Source organism: Trachurus trachurus (assembly GCF_905171665.1).
Source record: "Trachurus trachurus genome assembly, chromosome: 22".
In the NCBI taxonomy this organism is placed as follows: domain Eukaryota; kingdom Metazoa; phylum Chordata; class Actinopteri; order Carangiformes; family Carangidae; genus Trachurus; species Trachurus trachurus.
The window spans coordinates 24,255,478-24,273,740 of NC_139907.1; the positions used below are offsets into that span (position 1 = coordinate 24,255,478).

The 18,263-nt window shown below is 41.7% G+C and overlaps 2 protein-coding genes across 3 annotated transcripts in view; one reads left to right on the top strand and one right to left on the bottom strand.

The window, feature by feature from the left end:
* setd3 (SET domain containing 3, actin histidine methyltransferase) overlaps positions 1 to 5,794 on the bottom strand; it is a 28,040-nt gene extending 22,246 nt beyond the window's left edge. The window contains exons 1-2 of one of the 2 annotated variants that reach the window (XM_083997819.1): positions 5,736 to 5,794; positions 607 to 735 (exon numbers count right to left, since the gene is read on the bottom strand). In XM_083997819.1, the coding sequence (XP_083853945.1) occupies positions 607 to 709 (103 nt within the window). In that variant the 5' untranslated portion in view covers positions 710 to 735; positions 5,736 to 5,794. Of the gene's footprint in view, positions 1 to 606; positions 736 to 5,525; positions 5,669 to 5,735 lie in introns of those variants that run through there. The other variant, XM_083997820.1, reaches the window with a different exon arrangement.
* Positions 5,226 to 15,155, top strand: LOC311005261 (cyclin-K-like; the record flags this gene model as incomplete). Its single annotated transcript, XM_083997617.1, has 12 exons — positions 5,226 to 5,318; positions 5,744 to 5,943; positions 7,033 to 7,557; positions 7,891 to 7,972; positions 9,287 to 9,418; positions 10,706 to 10,811; positions 10,991 to 11,048; positions 12,171 to 12,340; positions 12,448 to 12,620; positions 12,729 to 12,759; positions 12,850 to 12,921; positions 14,317 to 15,155. The coding sequence occupies 12 exons, from the start codon at positions 5,226 to 5,228 to the stop codon at positions 14,760 to 14,762; spliced, it is 2,088 nt and encodes a 695-aa protein (XP_083853743.1). The 3' UTR covers positions 14,763 to 15,155.
* Positions 15,156 to 18,263: the final 3,108 nt, after the last annotated feature.

The following is an 18,263-nucleotide window of genomic DNA, read 5'->3' on the forward strand; positions in this document are numbered from 1 at the left end:
GATACAAGGCTGCATGTGGAACTCCCTTGATGCGCTGAGCACTGCTACTCCCCATCACTTGTCACTCTCTGCTGTAGTCTGTCGTCATTCTGCAGGTAACTCTGACTCTTTTGTTATAGTCATTTGTTTTTTATTCAATGTTTGTATCAGTATCACTTATCCCCTTGTTATTAAATTACTCTGGGGTCTAAGCTGCTTCACCCAAAATATGAACTGCATAACATTATTATTAGAATTGTAAATCTGTGCTGCTGTCATTACTGGTAATTAACATTTACCATCATTACAACTACATAAGTATCACTGTTAAAACTACCAGTCTGGTTCTATTGAGTTTCTCTCAGTAACACTATAAGGTCTCGACCTGCCACTTTAGGGATACAGATCTAGGAAAGTTATCATTTGTTTTAATTAAAAACACATCATTGGTAGATAAGCATAATGCTTCAGTCATATATAATAAAACTGCAAGGTCTACACCTTTAAAACAAACATTTGTTCCATGTGAGTTTATCATCTATCTAGCCTGTCTGTGAGCACTGCAGTGAGTGTAGGTCTGTCCTGAGGTACAGACTGTGAAGGTGGCGACAGACAGTGTGAACGTACTCTGCAGCAGCTCAGAGATGAGGTTCATCATCTCTTTGGGGGAGACCACAGCGCTGGCTCCTGAACCCGACTTCTGAGTCTTCACTCGACTCTTCTTTCCCATGGTGCACTGCTGGATGGACGACTGGGCTGAGAAGAGGACACACACATTATTACTGAAAGAATCTAATACTCTGTTGGATGAAGGGGGGGAGCTAAGGGGGAACAAATGGTAGCGTTTTTGCCATTAAATATTGATTTTAAAATTACATTTTATTTTCTGTTACATTCAACCTTGTCTCCGTATATTATGACCCTGTTCTTCATGGAAAAGTCTTCAAAAAATTGCTATTATGCCATTTGTTATGTTTGCAAACATTACATTACTATTGCTGATATGCAATTCCAGTCTTGCATGTTTACATATTATCATGCTGATAGACACATACAGCATACAATGTCTAGAATTTCAGTCCAGCAGCAGAGAATTAATGGTAGTAGGTACCAATTGAAATGCATTATGTCTCATTTTATAGGGGAATATTTCTATAATCCTCGAAACAATCACTTGCAAATGACAAGATGATAATTGATTTGACTAATTTTGTAACTTACTGTTTTTAGTATTAGGCTACATATTAAATGCAGTTTATTTTATTTATTGATTGGTTTTAATGTTTATTTAACAGGGACTATACATAGAACATTGCCACAAAAAATGGGAAAATGTGATGCATATAAGACGTCGAGCTTCAGCTAATTTGTAGTCTTTGTCCCTGGTCAGGCTTTAGAATAGGATAAAATATACAGAATACAATAAATGCAATGATACAAATATAGTGGAGGATACCGTGAATGGATCCATGAATAAGTAAACACAGATGCAAATTTCAGATTAAAACACAGGTTAAAGCAGAAGTAAGCGATCCGGTCGTTTTGGCTAATGCTGCGTTCCAGGCAGGCTTTTGAAACCGTAAATTACAGCTTCAAGTCACGACTTACGACTTTGTAGCGTTCCAGGCAACCCACTCGTGTTTTTCCGACCTGTTTTACCTGTGAAAGTCACTATAACGGCCACTCGTAACTTCCGACCCGTGAAGTCGTACCAGATCGAACTGGTACCACTTCACAGGTCGGAAAAACACGAGTTACGGGCTGCCTTGAACGCACCATAACGTCTTGTCAGCCGATGGAGTTAGCAGCCCCCGCCCTCGTCATGGATCTATTGGTCCTCGTCCCTACGTCACCACATTCACGCGCATCCCTCGGCTGCACACACAGCCCTTTATGCCGTTCTCTCTCCTCATTGGATAAAAATTGTAGGATACGAGAAAAGTTTTCTCCTCGGCTCAGAGCAGAGCTGAGTGACTGAGAGACCCGTGTTTCGGTCCAAACACTCTATGTAAGTGATTGCTGTCGGAAGATATAACTATTTAAGACTTAGCCTATATTAACACAAAAATATCGCTTACTTCTGCTTTAAGTTTAGCATTAAACATTAGTAAAGTGCTGTATTGACAATGACTTGAGAAAAGTTAATGTTCACATTTCTGCTGCTGCTTGAGCCAATGTTTAACTTTCACATTAAACCTCTTTAGTTCTGTTTAATTCTGTTCTGTTAATTTCAGATGGTACAGAATTCCATAGGTTCACCTAATTTTTCATATGAACACCTTCATAATAGCATAAATGATTTTGCCAAGCACTAATATTTCAATCTGTGGACTGGACACCCAATCGGACCAGGAAGAACTCAGACCCTGAGGCCCTGTAACAGGGGAAAGATGATAGAAGGATCAGGAAGAGCAAAACAGAGGAAGATGCCTCTTCCAGGACATACAACAAGAAATAGCTAGATGGAGCAGATTGTAAAATTAAGGTTTTCCAGATGAAGGGTTTAACAAGCAACCCGACTATACCGTCTGTGCTAAGGTCCAGTGTGCAACATCGCTCTGAGATTTCTGGTTGGACATAAGATACAGGGGGAAACAGACTGAACCAGGAGACAAGCCAACTATTGTGAAACCTGATCTGTACAAACAGTGTCGCGTTTTTTTTTTTCATTGTGTTGTACATTTAATTGTAAATCGATACAATTGTTGCCAGACACTTGCCTCCAATCTGGCAGGAAGTCAGAGATAAATGGAACAAAGTAAACAGATGTTGAAGGGACTGACCCAAGAAGACTGAAAGCTCCAGCTACTGCCAAAGAGACTTCTACACAACACAACACTGAATTAATGATCTACTTTTGCCAATAAAAATCTATGTGTGTGTGTGTGTGTGTGTGTGTGTGTCTGTGCTTGTGAGTGTTAGAAACCATCATTGTGTGAGGACATTTTTGTTGAACCTCACAATTTCAAATGGCTTTCTGGTGGTTAAGACCTTGGGCCGGTTTCACAAAGACAGACTCTGACTGTGTCTTGGAAAAACCTAACTTAACTTAACTATCTTAAACCAGAGTGTGGCATAGGGAATTCTGGGTAAATCAAGGCCAACCAAGAGGTCATAACCAGCCTCTGAGCTCTGTTTACCTCAGCCGGCAGGAAAACGTTAGAATTTTGGACATTTTAATTGGAAAATCAGCAAAGAATGAAGACATCGACCCTAAATAAACCTCTTATTGAACGATGAGACATTTTCAGAATGGCAGACTCTAACTGTACAGCTCACTCACGGTCTGCTCCATGCTGGTACAACATGCAACAAGATGTCGCTACCCCCAAGAGAGAGAAGAAGCTGCACCATGGACACCAACACAACATTTTCTGATCCACAAATCTCACTCAACTATCTCGCCAGCGATTTGAAACCTCCATACGAAGTGTTAATCTCCACACCAGGCCAACTTAACTACAGCTCTTGGCAGATATGGCTTTAGAGCTCAGCAAGTTAATCAAAATACAATTGAGATCACAATATGGTCAAATCTATTATCCAAATGCTTGTTTGGTATAAGATCAAACTGAAATCACATCATCCTTATTTTTTCCAGTGTAAATGAAATGTAAATATCATCATTTCAATGGAAATCATAACATCTGCCATTCTAATCCAGTATGGGTTTTTTTCTGAGTGTATTGTTCAGCTGTGGGCTATATGAATCCCTCCTCCCTGTGGAGCTGGTCACCCCACACGCCCCCACACGCCCCCACACTCTCTCTCTGACATTCACACATTCACAATCCAGACAGTTTACCAAAGCAGAGAGAGTAGTTGAGGCCATTTTTGGCAGTCGGGGTCTCTTTCTGTTTAACCTCACACTACCACCACCACACAACCCCAGCGTGTGTGTGTGTGTGTGTGTGTGTGTGTGTGTGTGTGTGTGTGTGTGTGTGTGTGTGTGTTACTCCCCCTCTCACACTACACAGCTGCTCAGTGACATTTAGTTGTCACTATGGTCCAAAGCCAACACTTATGTTACAAGAAGAAGAGAAGCTTCAGGCAGACACAGACGGACTTGGCCTTGTGCACACACACACACACACACACACACACACACACAGGACGGCCAGTCCCGCTCGGTGGAGAAAGAGGCGGGGTATTTGACCCACGATCGGGTCTGGTTTTAGGACCGTGGCTGCACTGCACTAATGAGGGTTTTTCTTTCTTTCTTTGCCACACAACATGGCTATATTATGTTTGCAGCAGGCCTCTGATTGTGTATCTGCAGTTTTCTGCAGGTATAGGCTAGGTAGCAGACAGTGGCTTTTTACAGCTGTTTGGTTGCCTGCTGCAGCTGGAAACGAGAAGCGCAAGAGTAGAAAAACCAAACAATTAGCAAAGGAAGGCAAAACAAAAAAAACCTCCACTAGACTTCAAAGTTAATTAAAAATTCTATTATTCATCACAATGAGTGGAGTGCTGCCATTAAATTACTCAAGTCATTACCTGAAATCAATTTTGCCAGTCAATTGACAAATTGACTGGCAGAGATTTAATCTCCCTTTATCCAGTCAGTTTATTAATAATATTGAAAATGAACTCTGTAGTGAAGTTTGCACTAAGGGACATAACATCATGTATGGTTATGTTGCGTTAAACTTTATTCATCCCCGAGGGGAAATTCATTATTGAACAGAACATTATGAGTAATAACAGAGCTCCAGACTGGCCCTAAATGGGGGTATTTTGCTCCTAAAATTTGAGACAGTGCAAGTAATTTTTTCATCTACCATATGTGCAGCCAGTAAATTTGCTGTTTTTGTTTTGGAAGGTGTATGAGGATCATGAATGAAAAGGAAATGTGAATATTTGGTTCGCAAGTTCATTTGTGCCCCTAAATTTTTAATTTAGGGGCCACTGTGCTACCAGTAAAAAAAAAAAAAAGTTAAGTCTGGAGCCCTGAATAAATAAATAGATATTATGAACTTATACTGTACAAAATATAGAATACATACATAAAAATGACTGTATGTTGAAATCACATTTGCACTTTCTGGCAGAGTGGTGGAAATTACACGACTTCCAGGAAATGCAAAGTGACACACATGAACGTGTGGTTTTGAAGACAACCACAAACGGGGTGTAGATGTAGAACCAGATCCACTCCACTGACAACTGTTCGTGACAGTCACATAGTCAACACTAAAAAAAAAAAAAGACATGCACTGACGAGCAACAGGAGAAACTTTGTGTCCATGAATAAGCCTCACGGGAACAGGGCTCAACTAAAGCTGGGTCTAAGCCTTTTAAAAGTGGGCTACTTCGCCCAGCCCGAGGCTAACGACAAAGTTAGCGGGTTAGTTATCGTGGTGTGTCTCCTCCTGACAGCCCAGCGCCAGCTAGCTCCTCGGGCTGCTGTCGCCTCTCCCACTAGGCCAGCAGCTAACCCTCTGACACCGGGGACTCACGCCCACCCGCGCCGAGCCGTGGGCAGAGCGGTGCACACACACACACGGGAACACACGGGGCTCATTCATCTACTACAGTGACTGTACCGTTAGCAGGTTAGCTGTTAGCCGCTAAGCTGTCCAGTGGCAGGCAGGGGCTCAGCAGAAGAGTTACACAAACAGCGAATTAGCCGGTTAGCTACACGTATCCGCTACAACGCAGCAGCCTGCGCACTGTCAGAGAGTCAGCGTGGAAGCCCGGACCAGAACTTGACCGTAAAACCCAGCCGTAGACATATTTCTCTGGTTCACTCATACCTTTCCAGGGACAGCAGCAGACAGTTCCTCTCTTCTGCACACAAACCAACCTTGATGCAGTCCCGCCTCTGATTGGTGCGACCCCCAGACACGCCTCTGAAAACAACACTGGATTCTGGCATTCTGATTGGCTGCTGGACGGCACGCTCACACTGAACAACGAATGTGCTGGTGCATGTGAACATGCACGCCCCTCCTACCGCGCACTGTGATTGGACGCTTACTTTTAGAACGCTGAAGGCGACCATACATGGCAATGTTTAAGCCACGGCGATTGGCTGGAAGACGTTTCTGTCATGATTCGGGCTCCGGCGTTTTCTGGAGCTCTTTGTTTGGATGGGACGGATGCAAGGGACGAACATGAACCTCGTTCCCTGACTAAATTATAGTATCTTTACGGTCCACCTTAAAAGTGGCATAACGCCTGTAGAGGGCGTTTTTGCGTCTCTTGATAAATTTAATCATTTCTCTCTTTTATTTTCTTCTAGATACGAAAATAGGAGAATCTACATCTTTAATATGAAGTGTATCACATCATCCAAATGAACTAAAAAAAAAAAAAAAAGAAAAAAAAAAAAAAAGAAACAGTACAAACAGCAATTAAAGCAAGTGGGCAGAGATCCAAGATCAAATTTCACCCAAAAGGAATTTAATCATAGATCAAAACACATCCACATGTAGGCTATGCTGAGACAGCAGACAATCTGCTTTATATACTGCATTTATAACAAGTAACAATATCATAACAAAAACAATACAGCACTTTGAGATTACTTTAAAGTGCTTTACAAATAACATTGTTATTAGCCATGTACAGCACACATACAGTGAGATTACTGTACCCTACTGAACAATTGTTCAGAAATAATAATAAATACCCATTAATAAATAAATAATAATATTGCTCAACCTTTTGTATTTATGTTTCCTTCATGTAATTTTATCAACATTTCAGTGTTATTTATTTAGTTTCAGTAGTTAGGAAAGCTGTTGTCCCCTCAATGTGTTATGCATAAACCTTATGTATTATTTTTCCTCTAATATAAGTCGTTATGAGTTCCTCACTCTTTTATACAGTCTATGGGTTCCTCACATGTTTTCCATCAATATGAGAAGTGGTTATGAAGGGGGATTATTTTGATTTATCAGCCTTCCTATTTTTTCAACATGATTGTCCATTCTCCAGCAGAGGGCGGTAGAGCACCTCTGAGATGTTTTTCCAGCTGTCTACACGCACCAAAGAAGAAGAAGACGTCTTAACAGCGCCCTCTAGTGGCGCATATACGGTATTTTAAAGGTGGACCGGGAACATTTTGAAAGAAGTGGCTGTGAATGAGAAGTCAGGTGCTGAAGGTGTCTGCTCTCTCAGCGAGAGTCATCACAATAACCTAGTCTACGCGTCGGTGCAGTTTGTTTTGTCGCAGCTGTGTGAAAGCGACAGAGGTCAGGGTGGAGGTCTGGTGTCAGTCTGCGACAGTTCGCCGGCAGCATGTGTGAGCGGAGCAGCTGTTAGCAGGTTAAATGTTGCTTCCTCCAACACTCCTTCTTCCTTCAACAACACTCACTCACTTCCAGTCTCGGGTCCTGCTGCCGGCGGGACAAGGGGGAACCTGTCCACCCTGGACTTCATCAGACCCCACTTGCACTGGGACAGGAAGGACCCGCCGGCTACCCTGGACCACATCAAACCATGCTGGTACTGGGACAAGAAAGACTTGGCCCACACTCCCTCCCAGTCAGAGGGACTGGACCCCGCCACCGAGGCCCGGTACCGCAGAGAGGGGGCTCGGTTCATCTTTGATGTGGGCACACGGCTCGGGCTGTATCCTTCTCAACAGATTTGCCTTAAATATGTGATGGAGAAACTGGCTGCAAGCGTATAGAGCCACTTAACTAAATAAAAAAGGGGGAACCTGGTCCGTGAACGCACCATGTTCATGTGAGTGGCTCGTGCTCCGCTGCAGGCTGTGAGCTGCATGTGTGGCCCTCAGGACCAAGTCTAGTCATGTTAATTTGCATAGAATATGAATGGTCACATGCAATGAAGTTAGAGCATCAGTAGAAAACAAGGACTGACAGTAAGAGTAGAGTGTATCTTGGTGTTGGGTGGGTACTGGTTGTGTGTTGTCAGTCTCTTTAACCTCTGTGGCTTCAGGCACTATGACACTCTGGCGACTGGGATTGTTTATTTCCACCGCTTCTACATGTTCCACTCCTTCAAGCAGTTCCCCAGATATGTAAGTATGGAGCTCCTTATCCTGTTACTGTATATGACCTCAGTTTGATCAAACATGGTGATGCTATCACTGACAAAACAACTTCCATCTGAATCTGCAGACTCATCTCTGTGGATCCAGGAGTTTAAAGGTCCCATATGGTTGTCCACTTAACTTGTGTAGCACCTCTTGTATAAGAAATGTGTCTTCATGGACCATCTATTTGATTGTTTCTTGTGTCTGCAACGAGATAAAGAAGATATTTTATACCCACTGCCATCAGACTTTTAAAAAACATTTCTGCAAATGGTACATGAGCTGACAGATTTTTTTATATATTTTTTTCCCCTTTAGGGATAAAACAAAGTAATAAGTATTCATACAGTAAATTGGTTTATGACCTCTCAGGTGAGGACAATTGACCAGAATATCACAACCAACCAATCACAGTCAAGTCTGGTCAAGTATGTACAGTGGCATGCAAAAGTGTGGGCACCCCCGGTCAAAGTTTCTGTTCATGTGAAGAGTTAAGCAACTGGATGATGATATGATCTCCAAAAGTCATAAAGTTACAAATGACACATCCCCTTTACATTTTAAACAATAGGCCTAGATCTTTTTATTTTCATCTTTAACATGAACACACTGGTATTGCTTGAAATATTGCAAAAGAGTGTTTCATGTTTAACTATGTCTTTTGGTGTCATTTCATCTTCCACTTGCTCAACTGTTCACATCAACAGAAATGTTGCCCAAACCTTTGCACCCCACTGTATGTGTGTATTGGAGTTTCAGGAGTGTTAGTCTGGATGGACAATGTCGTTGTCATTTTAAAACGCTGTTTTAGGATGAAAACATGCCTCAGACTCTGCCCACCCTGATCCATAGTCCAACGATTTGTTTTCTCTGTGTGAACAGTCAGCCAATCAGAAGAGAGTCTCAGAGCCTCCTCTCTTCTGATTGAATCACCTGTTTTTGGCTCTTAAATCACGAGATGCATCATCTTGTGGACCATCACTTAAAAAAAATAAGAGAAGATGAAAATATGGAGATGTAAGATAGTGATACTGGTTTTATGTCCTGATGGGCACTCATTGGAGCAATGTTTTGAATCAGACTTTGACTTTATAGATCTGTCTCTAATTCTATCCACTTCACTCTTCATGAAAACCTAACAGAGCTGCAATCTGCAGCAGTAGCCATCAGTGCTGATTTCTCCAGTTTGCTTAATATTGCTACGCCCCGCTCAGCTTTATCTGTATGTGTCTCTAACGGCGTGTGGAAATAGGGTTTCCTGTACATGCTTTTTAACGTATCCGGTGCCTGTGCCTGCAGGTGACAGGAGGATGCTGCCTCTTCCTCGCAGGAAAAGTGGAGGAAACTCCAAAGAAGTGTAAAGACATCATCAAGACGGCTCGCAGCCTCCTCAACGACACGCAGTTTGCACAGTTCGGAGACGACCCCAAGGTCAGTGACGGGGAGTCTTTTCATCAGGATGTGAACTGTAATGTTTTTTTGTTGTAAAAAATGCTGCTGCGGTGGAGACAGAGGCACAAAAAGGGTTCAGCAGAGCAGAAAGATTCATCATCATCATCATCAGCCTTTCTGCACCTCTCTGAAATGTAGAAAGAATCAACATTCTATTGGTGTGAGTGACATGCAATATGTAGCTTTAAAAGGAGTCTATTTTAGTTCTTCTCTGAATCTTCAGCCTATCCAGGATTATTATTTTATTGTTTGTATTTATTTGGTTCCAAAAGATACAATTTTACACTTATTTTGAAATGGTACCAATTTACAATATGCAGGGCCATTGCTAGGAATTCTGGGGGCCCTGAAAGAATACTAAAGTGGGCCCCTGCCCCCTGACTTTTCCACTTTTTTTCTTAGACTACGTATGTATTATCATTTTTTATTTAGCCTACTTTGTTTTGATGCTAATGCAGCATTGCTATGAGTATTAGTCAGGGTCTTATGCAGAATAATTCAGTCATACAAAGATTAGATTACTGGGGTTTTTATGGGCCCCACTGGGCGCTGGGCCCCTAGAATTATCATCACCTTTCTCCCCTATACAACGGCCCTGACAATAATGACCACCTTTTATGAGAGATTTAGAAATTCTAATACATGAAATAAATGTAGAACACAGCAAATATAATATTGATAGAATGATGCTGGCTCATTGTTTGGCAAAGTCAGGTTGTTGATTAGTAGTCATTTATCTTACTAATAAATTACTACCACTTATAACTGGTTAAAGGAGCCTTGTTAGATGTGCTGGGTGGAGCCGTAGATCCATGGTCAGACCATGATCAGCAGAAATCATAACACAATCACGTCCAAACTGGAAACAGGTCAGGTGGACAGGGCTTCATGAGCTAAATAAAGCTACTTTTTTTTCCTATTTAATTCTATTTAAAGAGTGTATTTGAAAAGAGACACATTTGTTTCATGATCACAGAGCCTGCAGCGTTTCAGTAACTATGAACACATACAGAATCTTCAATGTGCTGCAGCCTAAATATGCAAACAGATTCAGAAAGCATCAGTTCAACAACACAGTTTGCAGGTTTGACGCACTTGTTGTTTAATGTTCTGTGACATTTGAAGTTAAAACAATTGAACACTGTAAAACTGAAGATGTTCTCTGAATTAGTTTTGTGTTTTCTAACCTTTAACCTTTGACCCTGAGCCTGGACACTGTGGCACCATGTGCATCTGTTTCATGAAGACTTGTTGTGTTCCTCACAGGAGGAGGTGATGGTGTTGGAGCGCATCCTGCTGCAGACCATCAAGTTCGACCTGCAGGTGGAACATCCCTACCAGTTCCTGCTGCGCTACGCAAAGCAGCTCAAAGGTAACATCTGGAGCATCTGGCTAACATTCACTATTGATACAAAAAAAAAGACTTTGGTGTTTGGATTTGAGGAGTGTTCATGCTGAAAGAATGTAGTTTCCCTACTGTAGTTCCACTGACAAAACCATCTTCACACTAACATCAGTGTACTTGATGGAGAAACCACTGCTGTCTTCCAGGTGACAAGAACAAGGTGCAGAAGCTGGTTCAGATGGCCTGGACCTTTGTGAATGACAGGTGATCACACGACTCACTGCTATTTGACTGAAATGGAACTTGAAGGTCTAGTATAATAATGAGATTCACCCATTTTCAGTCATCTTCACCTTACTCATGTATAGTAATTAAATTACTACAGAAGCCTTGACTCTGTTGTGACCAGAATAACACACTTTCCCATATGTCTGTATTAAATTTCGTAGCATTGAGGCAAAATGACACTGAAGCCCCCAAAAACTGCACCTCACTTCACTTGTTGGTTGAATGTATTTTGGTTGCCAATTAGCCAGAAACCCATTAGGATGTCAGTAAGAAACAAACATCACCTCTGTGATGTAAGGTGAGAGAGTCGGATGTTCAACTGAGAAAATGGTGTTTGAGTTATTTCTTATAAGCTGACTCAGTTAATTCTTTTCAGTGGGACGCAGCAGAGAGATGAAAAAAAAATGACCTTTCAGGACTTCTGTAATTTAATCATTGTCCGTTCCAGAATTTTAATGGTGTCACTTTAAAGGTGTAAAATGTAAAGTTTCACACCACACAAATTATAGCAAGATGTGGGTTTACATGGACAGTTTTAAATGGTTTCAAATAGGTTTGGTTTAAATCAATCTGTTTGAAGATTTCAGCTTGAGTGTATACATGTCTTACAAAGTAAACTGGTTGACATAGTATATGTGACATGATGTGACATATGCCTACTTTTAGAATCCAGCGGCAGGGGAAGAAGAGAGAGCCCTATATATTTAAAACTATCCATGTAAACCCACCTCAAGATGTCATGATAAGCACCTCGTGAATGTGTGTTATTGTCTTCCAAATATGTATTTAATAATGTGTATATAATGTGTTACCCTATTCTTTTTCATGTGGTATTTTATTGTTGCTCTTTTTAAAGGTTGCCCTTTACAATCAGGCAAAGGGACTAACGATGAAAACTAGCTTTTTAGCTAACTCGGGTGCATTTACATTTGTTTTTATTAATGTACACTGTCCCTTTAACTACAAATGAAAAGAATGAAAATGAAATGGAATGTCTAAGCTATGGCTATCAATGTCAAATGTGCCAGATGTGAGCATTGTGACAGATGTGAAGTGGGAGAATGAGAGTAATGATAACACCTCTGTGTTCACCCCAAGCCTGTGCACCATGGTGGCCCTGCAGTGGGAGCCTCAGATCATAGCAGTGGCCGTCATGTATCTGGCTGGACGTCTCTGTAAGTTCGACATCCAGGACTGGACCTCCAGACAGTTGGCTCGCCGATGGTGGGAGCAGTTTGTCTATGACGTACCTGTGGAGGTGCTGGAGGGTAACAGAAAATACACCTACACCTACACGTTGTTTATTCCTCTTTTTTTGTTTTATTTGACAGTTTTTATCTACATTTTCCAGCTGTGTTCTCTCCTGCTCTCACAGATATCTGCCACCAGATCCTGGACCTGTACTCTCAGGCTAAACAGCCGATTCCTGACGGAGGGATGGGGACAGTGGAGAACCCCCCACCACCTTCCATCCTGTCCCCCTCAGTCCCTCTGCCGGTCAAGAAAGCCTCGCCTCAGACCAGCCCCAGACCGTCCAGACCAGCTCAGGTAATGCAGACGTGTTAAGTGTTGGAGTGTGTGTGATTTCATTTCTGTGGCTTCAGCTGAGCACTGACTGACACTGACTGATGTATATTTGCATATGTTTATTTTCAGCCCTCTCCCAAAGACGACGGCAAAGCCACGAGTAAGAACAAACCATGTCACTTTAATTCCATTCTTTCGTATACTGCCGGTTTTCCATTGGTTTTCTCTGTCTTGTGCTTTTGTTTTCCAGAGCTCCTGAATCTGGAGCCTCCTCCACCGCCTCCTCCGCCCCCTCCTCCTCCACCAGTCTCTGTTAATCCTGGTCAGTTTCCTCCTCTGCCTTTAACTCTGTCCATTTTTCATTTGAGAGCCCTTTTATTTCCCCCTCACATCTGAACTGTTGTTCAGAGCAGGTTCAGTGTTGGGCAGTAACACATTATTTAGGAATGTGTCTCTGTTATTTTTTAGTAACAGAGTAATGTAATGCCTTATCATTTCTAAAATAGTAATTAGATTATAGTTACAAGCACATTACCATTACCATTGCTGGTCCACTCCGCTCCTCTCACACACTCTTAAAGGGATAGTTCAACATTTTGGCAAATTGGCCCATTGCCATAATCCCTATAGTTTTAGGAGTAGGTTCGTTACCTTTAATTGTCGGTGCAAGTTATTTTTAGAACGGCGGAGCAGAGCCGCAAGCTGCTCAGAGCTACGCTACGGAGGCTAATGGGATTTCTTGGTTTCCCTCATCAACACATCAAATACACAATCCAACAACTCCAAACACTCTCATGGACAAGTTGTGACCTGCACATTCACCACGCTATGAGATAATAACGGAACGTTACGAGACGGAGTTGTTTTCTAGGCAAATGCAGAGACGTCTTCCTGAAAAACTGCCACCCGATGGAAACCACATCAGCAGAATTTGCCTTGAAAGTAACTCCGTCTCGTAACGTTCTGTTATTATCTCATAGCGTCGTGAATGTGCAGGTCACAAGAGCGTTTTGGAGTTGTTGGATTGTGTATTTGATGAGTTTGATGACGGAAACCAAGAAATTCCATTAGCCTCCGTAGCGTAGCTCTGAGCAGCTCACGGCTCTGCTCCGCCGTTCTAAAAATAGCTTGCACCGACAATTTAAGGTAACGAACGAACCTACTGCTATGACTATAGGGATTATGGCAATGAGCCAGTTTGCCAAAATGTTGAACTATCCCTTTAAGCACCCATCCTGGGATACTGGGAGTCAGAACAGTAGCTTGATTACTTTTAAAAGGAGTAATCACAATCAGTAATCAGTGATTTAATTATTTTTCCAGAGTAATTTGCCCAACACTAATCAGTCATAGTACTGTCACAAAGAAAGAATCCCTGCAGTGAAGCATAGAAAATTACCTTGTTTTCCATCATCACCCAGTCAGCCTGATATAATCTAATCTAATAGTGATTCGTTTTGAAAAAGCTGTAGAAGTTACTTAACATAATCTAAAATTAAAAAGTAAAAGTAAGCAGATATTACATATAGATATATATGGATAATTGTAGTAATGCCATTAAAATCCTAATGATCCTCATCCACAGCTGTGACATGCAGCACGACAAGCTAAAGAGCCAGTGCAGACAGAGCCGTCACCACTGTGTGGAGCTGTTGACGAACGTGTGGCACAGATACACGAGCCGTCCTGTTCACTGCGTCTTTCCTCTCTCTCACAGATCATCCACCTTTTTCCTCCTACCCACCGGCCCCCGACCTCCCCTCCAATCCGGCCCCCCCACCCCTGCCCCACTGCCCTCCTCTGCCACCTCCCCCGCCCATCGACCTCCCCAGCTCCAGCTCCCTGGTGGCCAGCGACGGCTACCAGAAGCTGCAGTCCATGATGAAGACAGAGGGCACCTGTTACACGGCCGTGCCCCAGGCCTGCGTCCCACCGCTGGCCTACCACCAGTACCCCCCGGGCACCGCAACCTACCACACGCCCCCCGTCTCGGCCTACAGCTACCTGTTTGCGCCTCCGCCCCCTTCGGTCATGGGGATGGCGCCTAGTTTCAGCAGCGGGTACCCACCGCCGTCGACCGTAGGACACAATCAGCTCCCCCCTCCGCTCCCGCCAGGGATGCCCCCCGTCGGTGGGCTGGGTCGGGGTACATGGATGAGGTGAGAGCCACACAGATGGCAGACGGTTCAGGAAAAGAAGCTTGTGATACTTGATGTTTGACTTCCCAGTGTTAACGGAGACATGGAGGATTGTCTTCCTTTAGCTGAGCAACACACGATGAACGGTTCAGTTCAGTTCAGATCATGTCATATCCAGCTGTTTTTTTTTTTTTTCCTTTTTGTATCATGATTTTCTGAATGTTTTTGTGAATTTTTTTTCTAGGTTTTTTTAAGTATTTTTTTTTTACATTGTGTACTTTTATATTTAAGAACAATCTACAGTGTGACGACAAGAGCAGGTTGTTTTCACATGTGTCCGTTATCACTTTTTTCTTGAACAGTTGTTAATGACATTTGTAAAATTTTGTTCTTCAGCCACCATCCGTTTGTATGTGAACATCTGTGCACTCTTTCAAATGCTTTGGATGTTACTTTTTTTTATCTTGAAGTCGAATAAACCACTGAGAATAAAGACTGTGTGTCGTTGTTATGCTTAATCCATGTCTGAAGACAAAATGTCAGCTTGACCTAACAAAACACTTTTGAGACATAATGCAAGAGTTGACACAGCAAATACGACAAGAAAAATTGACACAAATTATGCATATCTATGTGACTGGATAAACGAGGATGTACCCAGGGAAATTACACAGGTGCATATCAATAAATTGGAATATCATGGACAACACAACAATTATAAATTATGTTGTTTAAAAATGAATATGGACTTGTATAGGGGAGAAAGGTGATGATAATTCTAGGGGCCCAGCGACCAGTAGGGCCCACAAAAAACCCCAGTAGTCTAATCTTTGTATGACTGACTTATTCTGCATATGACCCTGATTAATACTCATAGTAATGCCGCATTAGCATCAAAACAAAGTAGGCTAAATAAAAAATGATAATACGTACGTAGTCTAAGAAAAAAAGTGGAAAAGTCAGGGGGTAGGGGCCCACTTTAGTATTCTTTCAGGGGCCCCAGAATTCCTAGCAACGGCCCTGTTAAGTAGAATGAGGTGTGCTCCTGTTGAAATTCAACAGACACTGGAATGGAACGGCTGCCATACATGTAGAAATGTTTAGTGGTCTCTTAATTTTTTGGTTCAGGTGTGAGACCAAGCTGCAGTTCTCCTCATCGCCACCAAGTGTCTCCAAACAGCTATAACCAGTAACGGGGCTTGTCACATCTGCATTTACGCACACTTAAGGCACCAGGAATCCAAGAATAATCAGCATCGTGCTGCCTTCAGGCGACTGTGGGGAAACATATGGACCTCAACCTAGAAACATTTTCAAGTGACGATGCTCAAAATGTTTCTGATAGTGAGATTGAATTTCACAGTAGGTAAGGAATAGGTAAGGTAAGGTAACCACTTCGGACTGACATGTCCACACAACCACCGGCACCCACACAGGTACAGAAAGAATATTTTTAATCTTACACTGAAATCATCTGTGAAAATCAACTTTTCGTTCCATCGTGGCATCATCATCATCATCATCATCATTATCATCATCATCATCATATATTGCTAAAATACATTTTCAGCATTTTATTTAAAAATATAAAGGCATGCTACTCAACAGTACTCTACATGGGATATATATTTACAAACAGCTTCTTCTTCCATCGCAGAGGAATATTTCAGAGTCAGTAACTCAATGACAAAATGTCTTATGTCACAACGTTCTTCAAACACGTCTTTAAGCTTTTACAGTCAGAGGCAGCAGTTTTGTGGGTTAAGGGTTTGTTGTTGTTCTTGTTTTTTTCAACAAAGCCAATTTGCGGATTTATAAAGACTTAACTAGTTTATAAGTTTGCGCTTGGTCTTTGAGAATTAAACTACTAATTCTGAATTAGATAAGTAAGATCAGTGAATGTGAATTTCTCAGTGACTCCCAAACACATTGTAGTAAATGACTATGCAGCACATCATCACCCTGGAAGAATGTAAAGGTTGCTTGAACATGTCAAACTGAGGTAATAGTGTAAAATGGCAGTACCACAATAACACAGCCCTTATAAAGGATTGAAATGGTTTATAATTATGTTGTTAACATTTCATAAATCACAAATAAACAATTGTAAATTAATCTTTTTGTAAGATTATGTTATAATTTACTAATCAGTGATATGGTTATAATAAAGAGTCCTATTCCATGTCTAACTGGTAAAAGGGGTCTTATTGTAACTTTCTGATAACATTTTTCATTAAGATTAGCTGATAAATTAATGGTAAATAAGATGAGGAAGCATGAAGATGATGATGGGAGAGTCAGCTAAGTGAACAACGTCATAGATCTGTCAAAAAAAAAAAAAAATTGTCCATCAAGGTGTTACGAAGTGGACGATCCGAGTTGTTCAGAAGGGCCTCTACTAATCTTTAATGCGTATCTCTCCACCACATCCCCCAATGAGTCCATCAAGGAACCATTATTGAAGTCTCATCAGGATATTTAGTCTGTATCCTCGCAATGACTACATGGAGAACTTCAGCAGTAGCCATTGGTGGGGTATAGACAAGTATTCTGCTGCAACCAGTTGAAGCAATGGAGAAAACAAATAAAACTTAATAGCTACAGATAAATATGTGCTCGCTATTTGGCAAGTCTTTTTAAATAATGTGTTAAAACAGTTCATAAATGATTTATAAAGGGTCAACAAGCAAATAAATGAACTATTCATAAACCATTCATAAATCCTTCACAAGGGTTGTCTTATTGTAAAGTAGCTAACAAATGGCCATGACGATGAGTAGGTCAAACGCAACGGAATACATGGATGAGGAGAACGAATCACCGGCCAAACGGAGGGATTATAGAATCCTGGGCTGGTCAGTGGTCAGGATTAAAGGGGCGTTTCCTCCTGGTACGAAAGATAGAGTACGCAACTACACAGTCCAAAAACCATTGACACCACATCAAAGACTAAAAACAGCCCTGTCATGTCCCACTCTTGTTACAACCACACAAACATTTGGCTTGCAACATGAAACAAGGAAGGTACTGCAGCTTTCAGGTGAAGCTCACCTGGGTTTTTATCTTATTGGAACAGCAACATTCATTTGTCTGAAGAATTGTAGGTTGTATTATTCACACACTGCAGTATTTGGACTAGAAACAGAAAATTGTGATGGTAAAGGCAGTTAATGGTGGAGGTACTTGACAGTAACACAGCAGGGTGCATTGGTGGTGAGCTTCCTAGCAAACAACACACACCATGTAATAACAAAAACATAGACTAGCTGACTGTGTCTAGCTATGTATTCGCTTCCATCTCTTGTGCTGCGCTCGACATTTCCTCTAAGTGTCAAACTAGTCTGATTCTCTCAATGAGCTTCAGTGTTCTCCTTCAACATAGGAAGTACTGGACCTTCCTTTAGGAAAGGAAGAAAAAAAGACAAATAAAAATGGAAAAACTTGACAAATGTATAAAAATGTTGATTCTAATATATATATATATTTATATAGAGAGAGTATATATGGCTATATGTGGCTGGCCTCT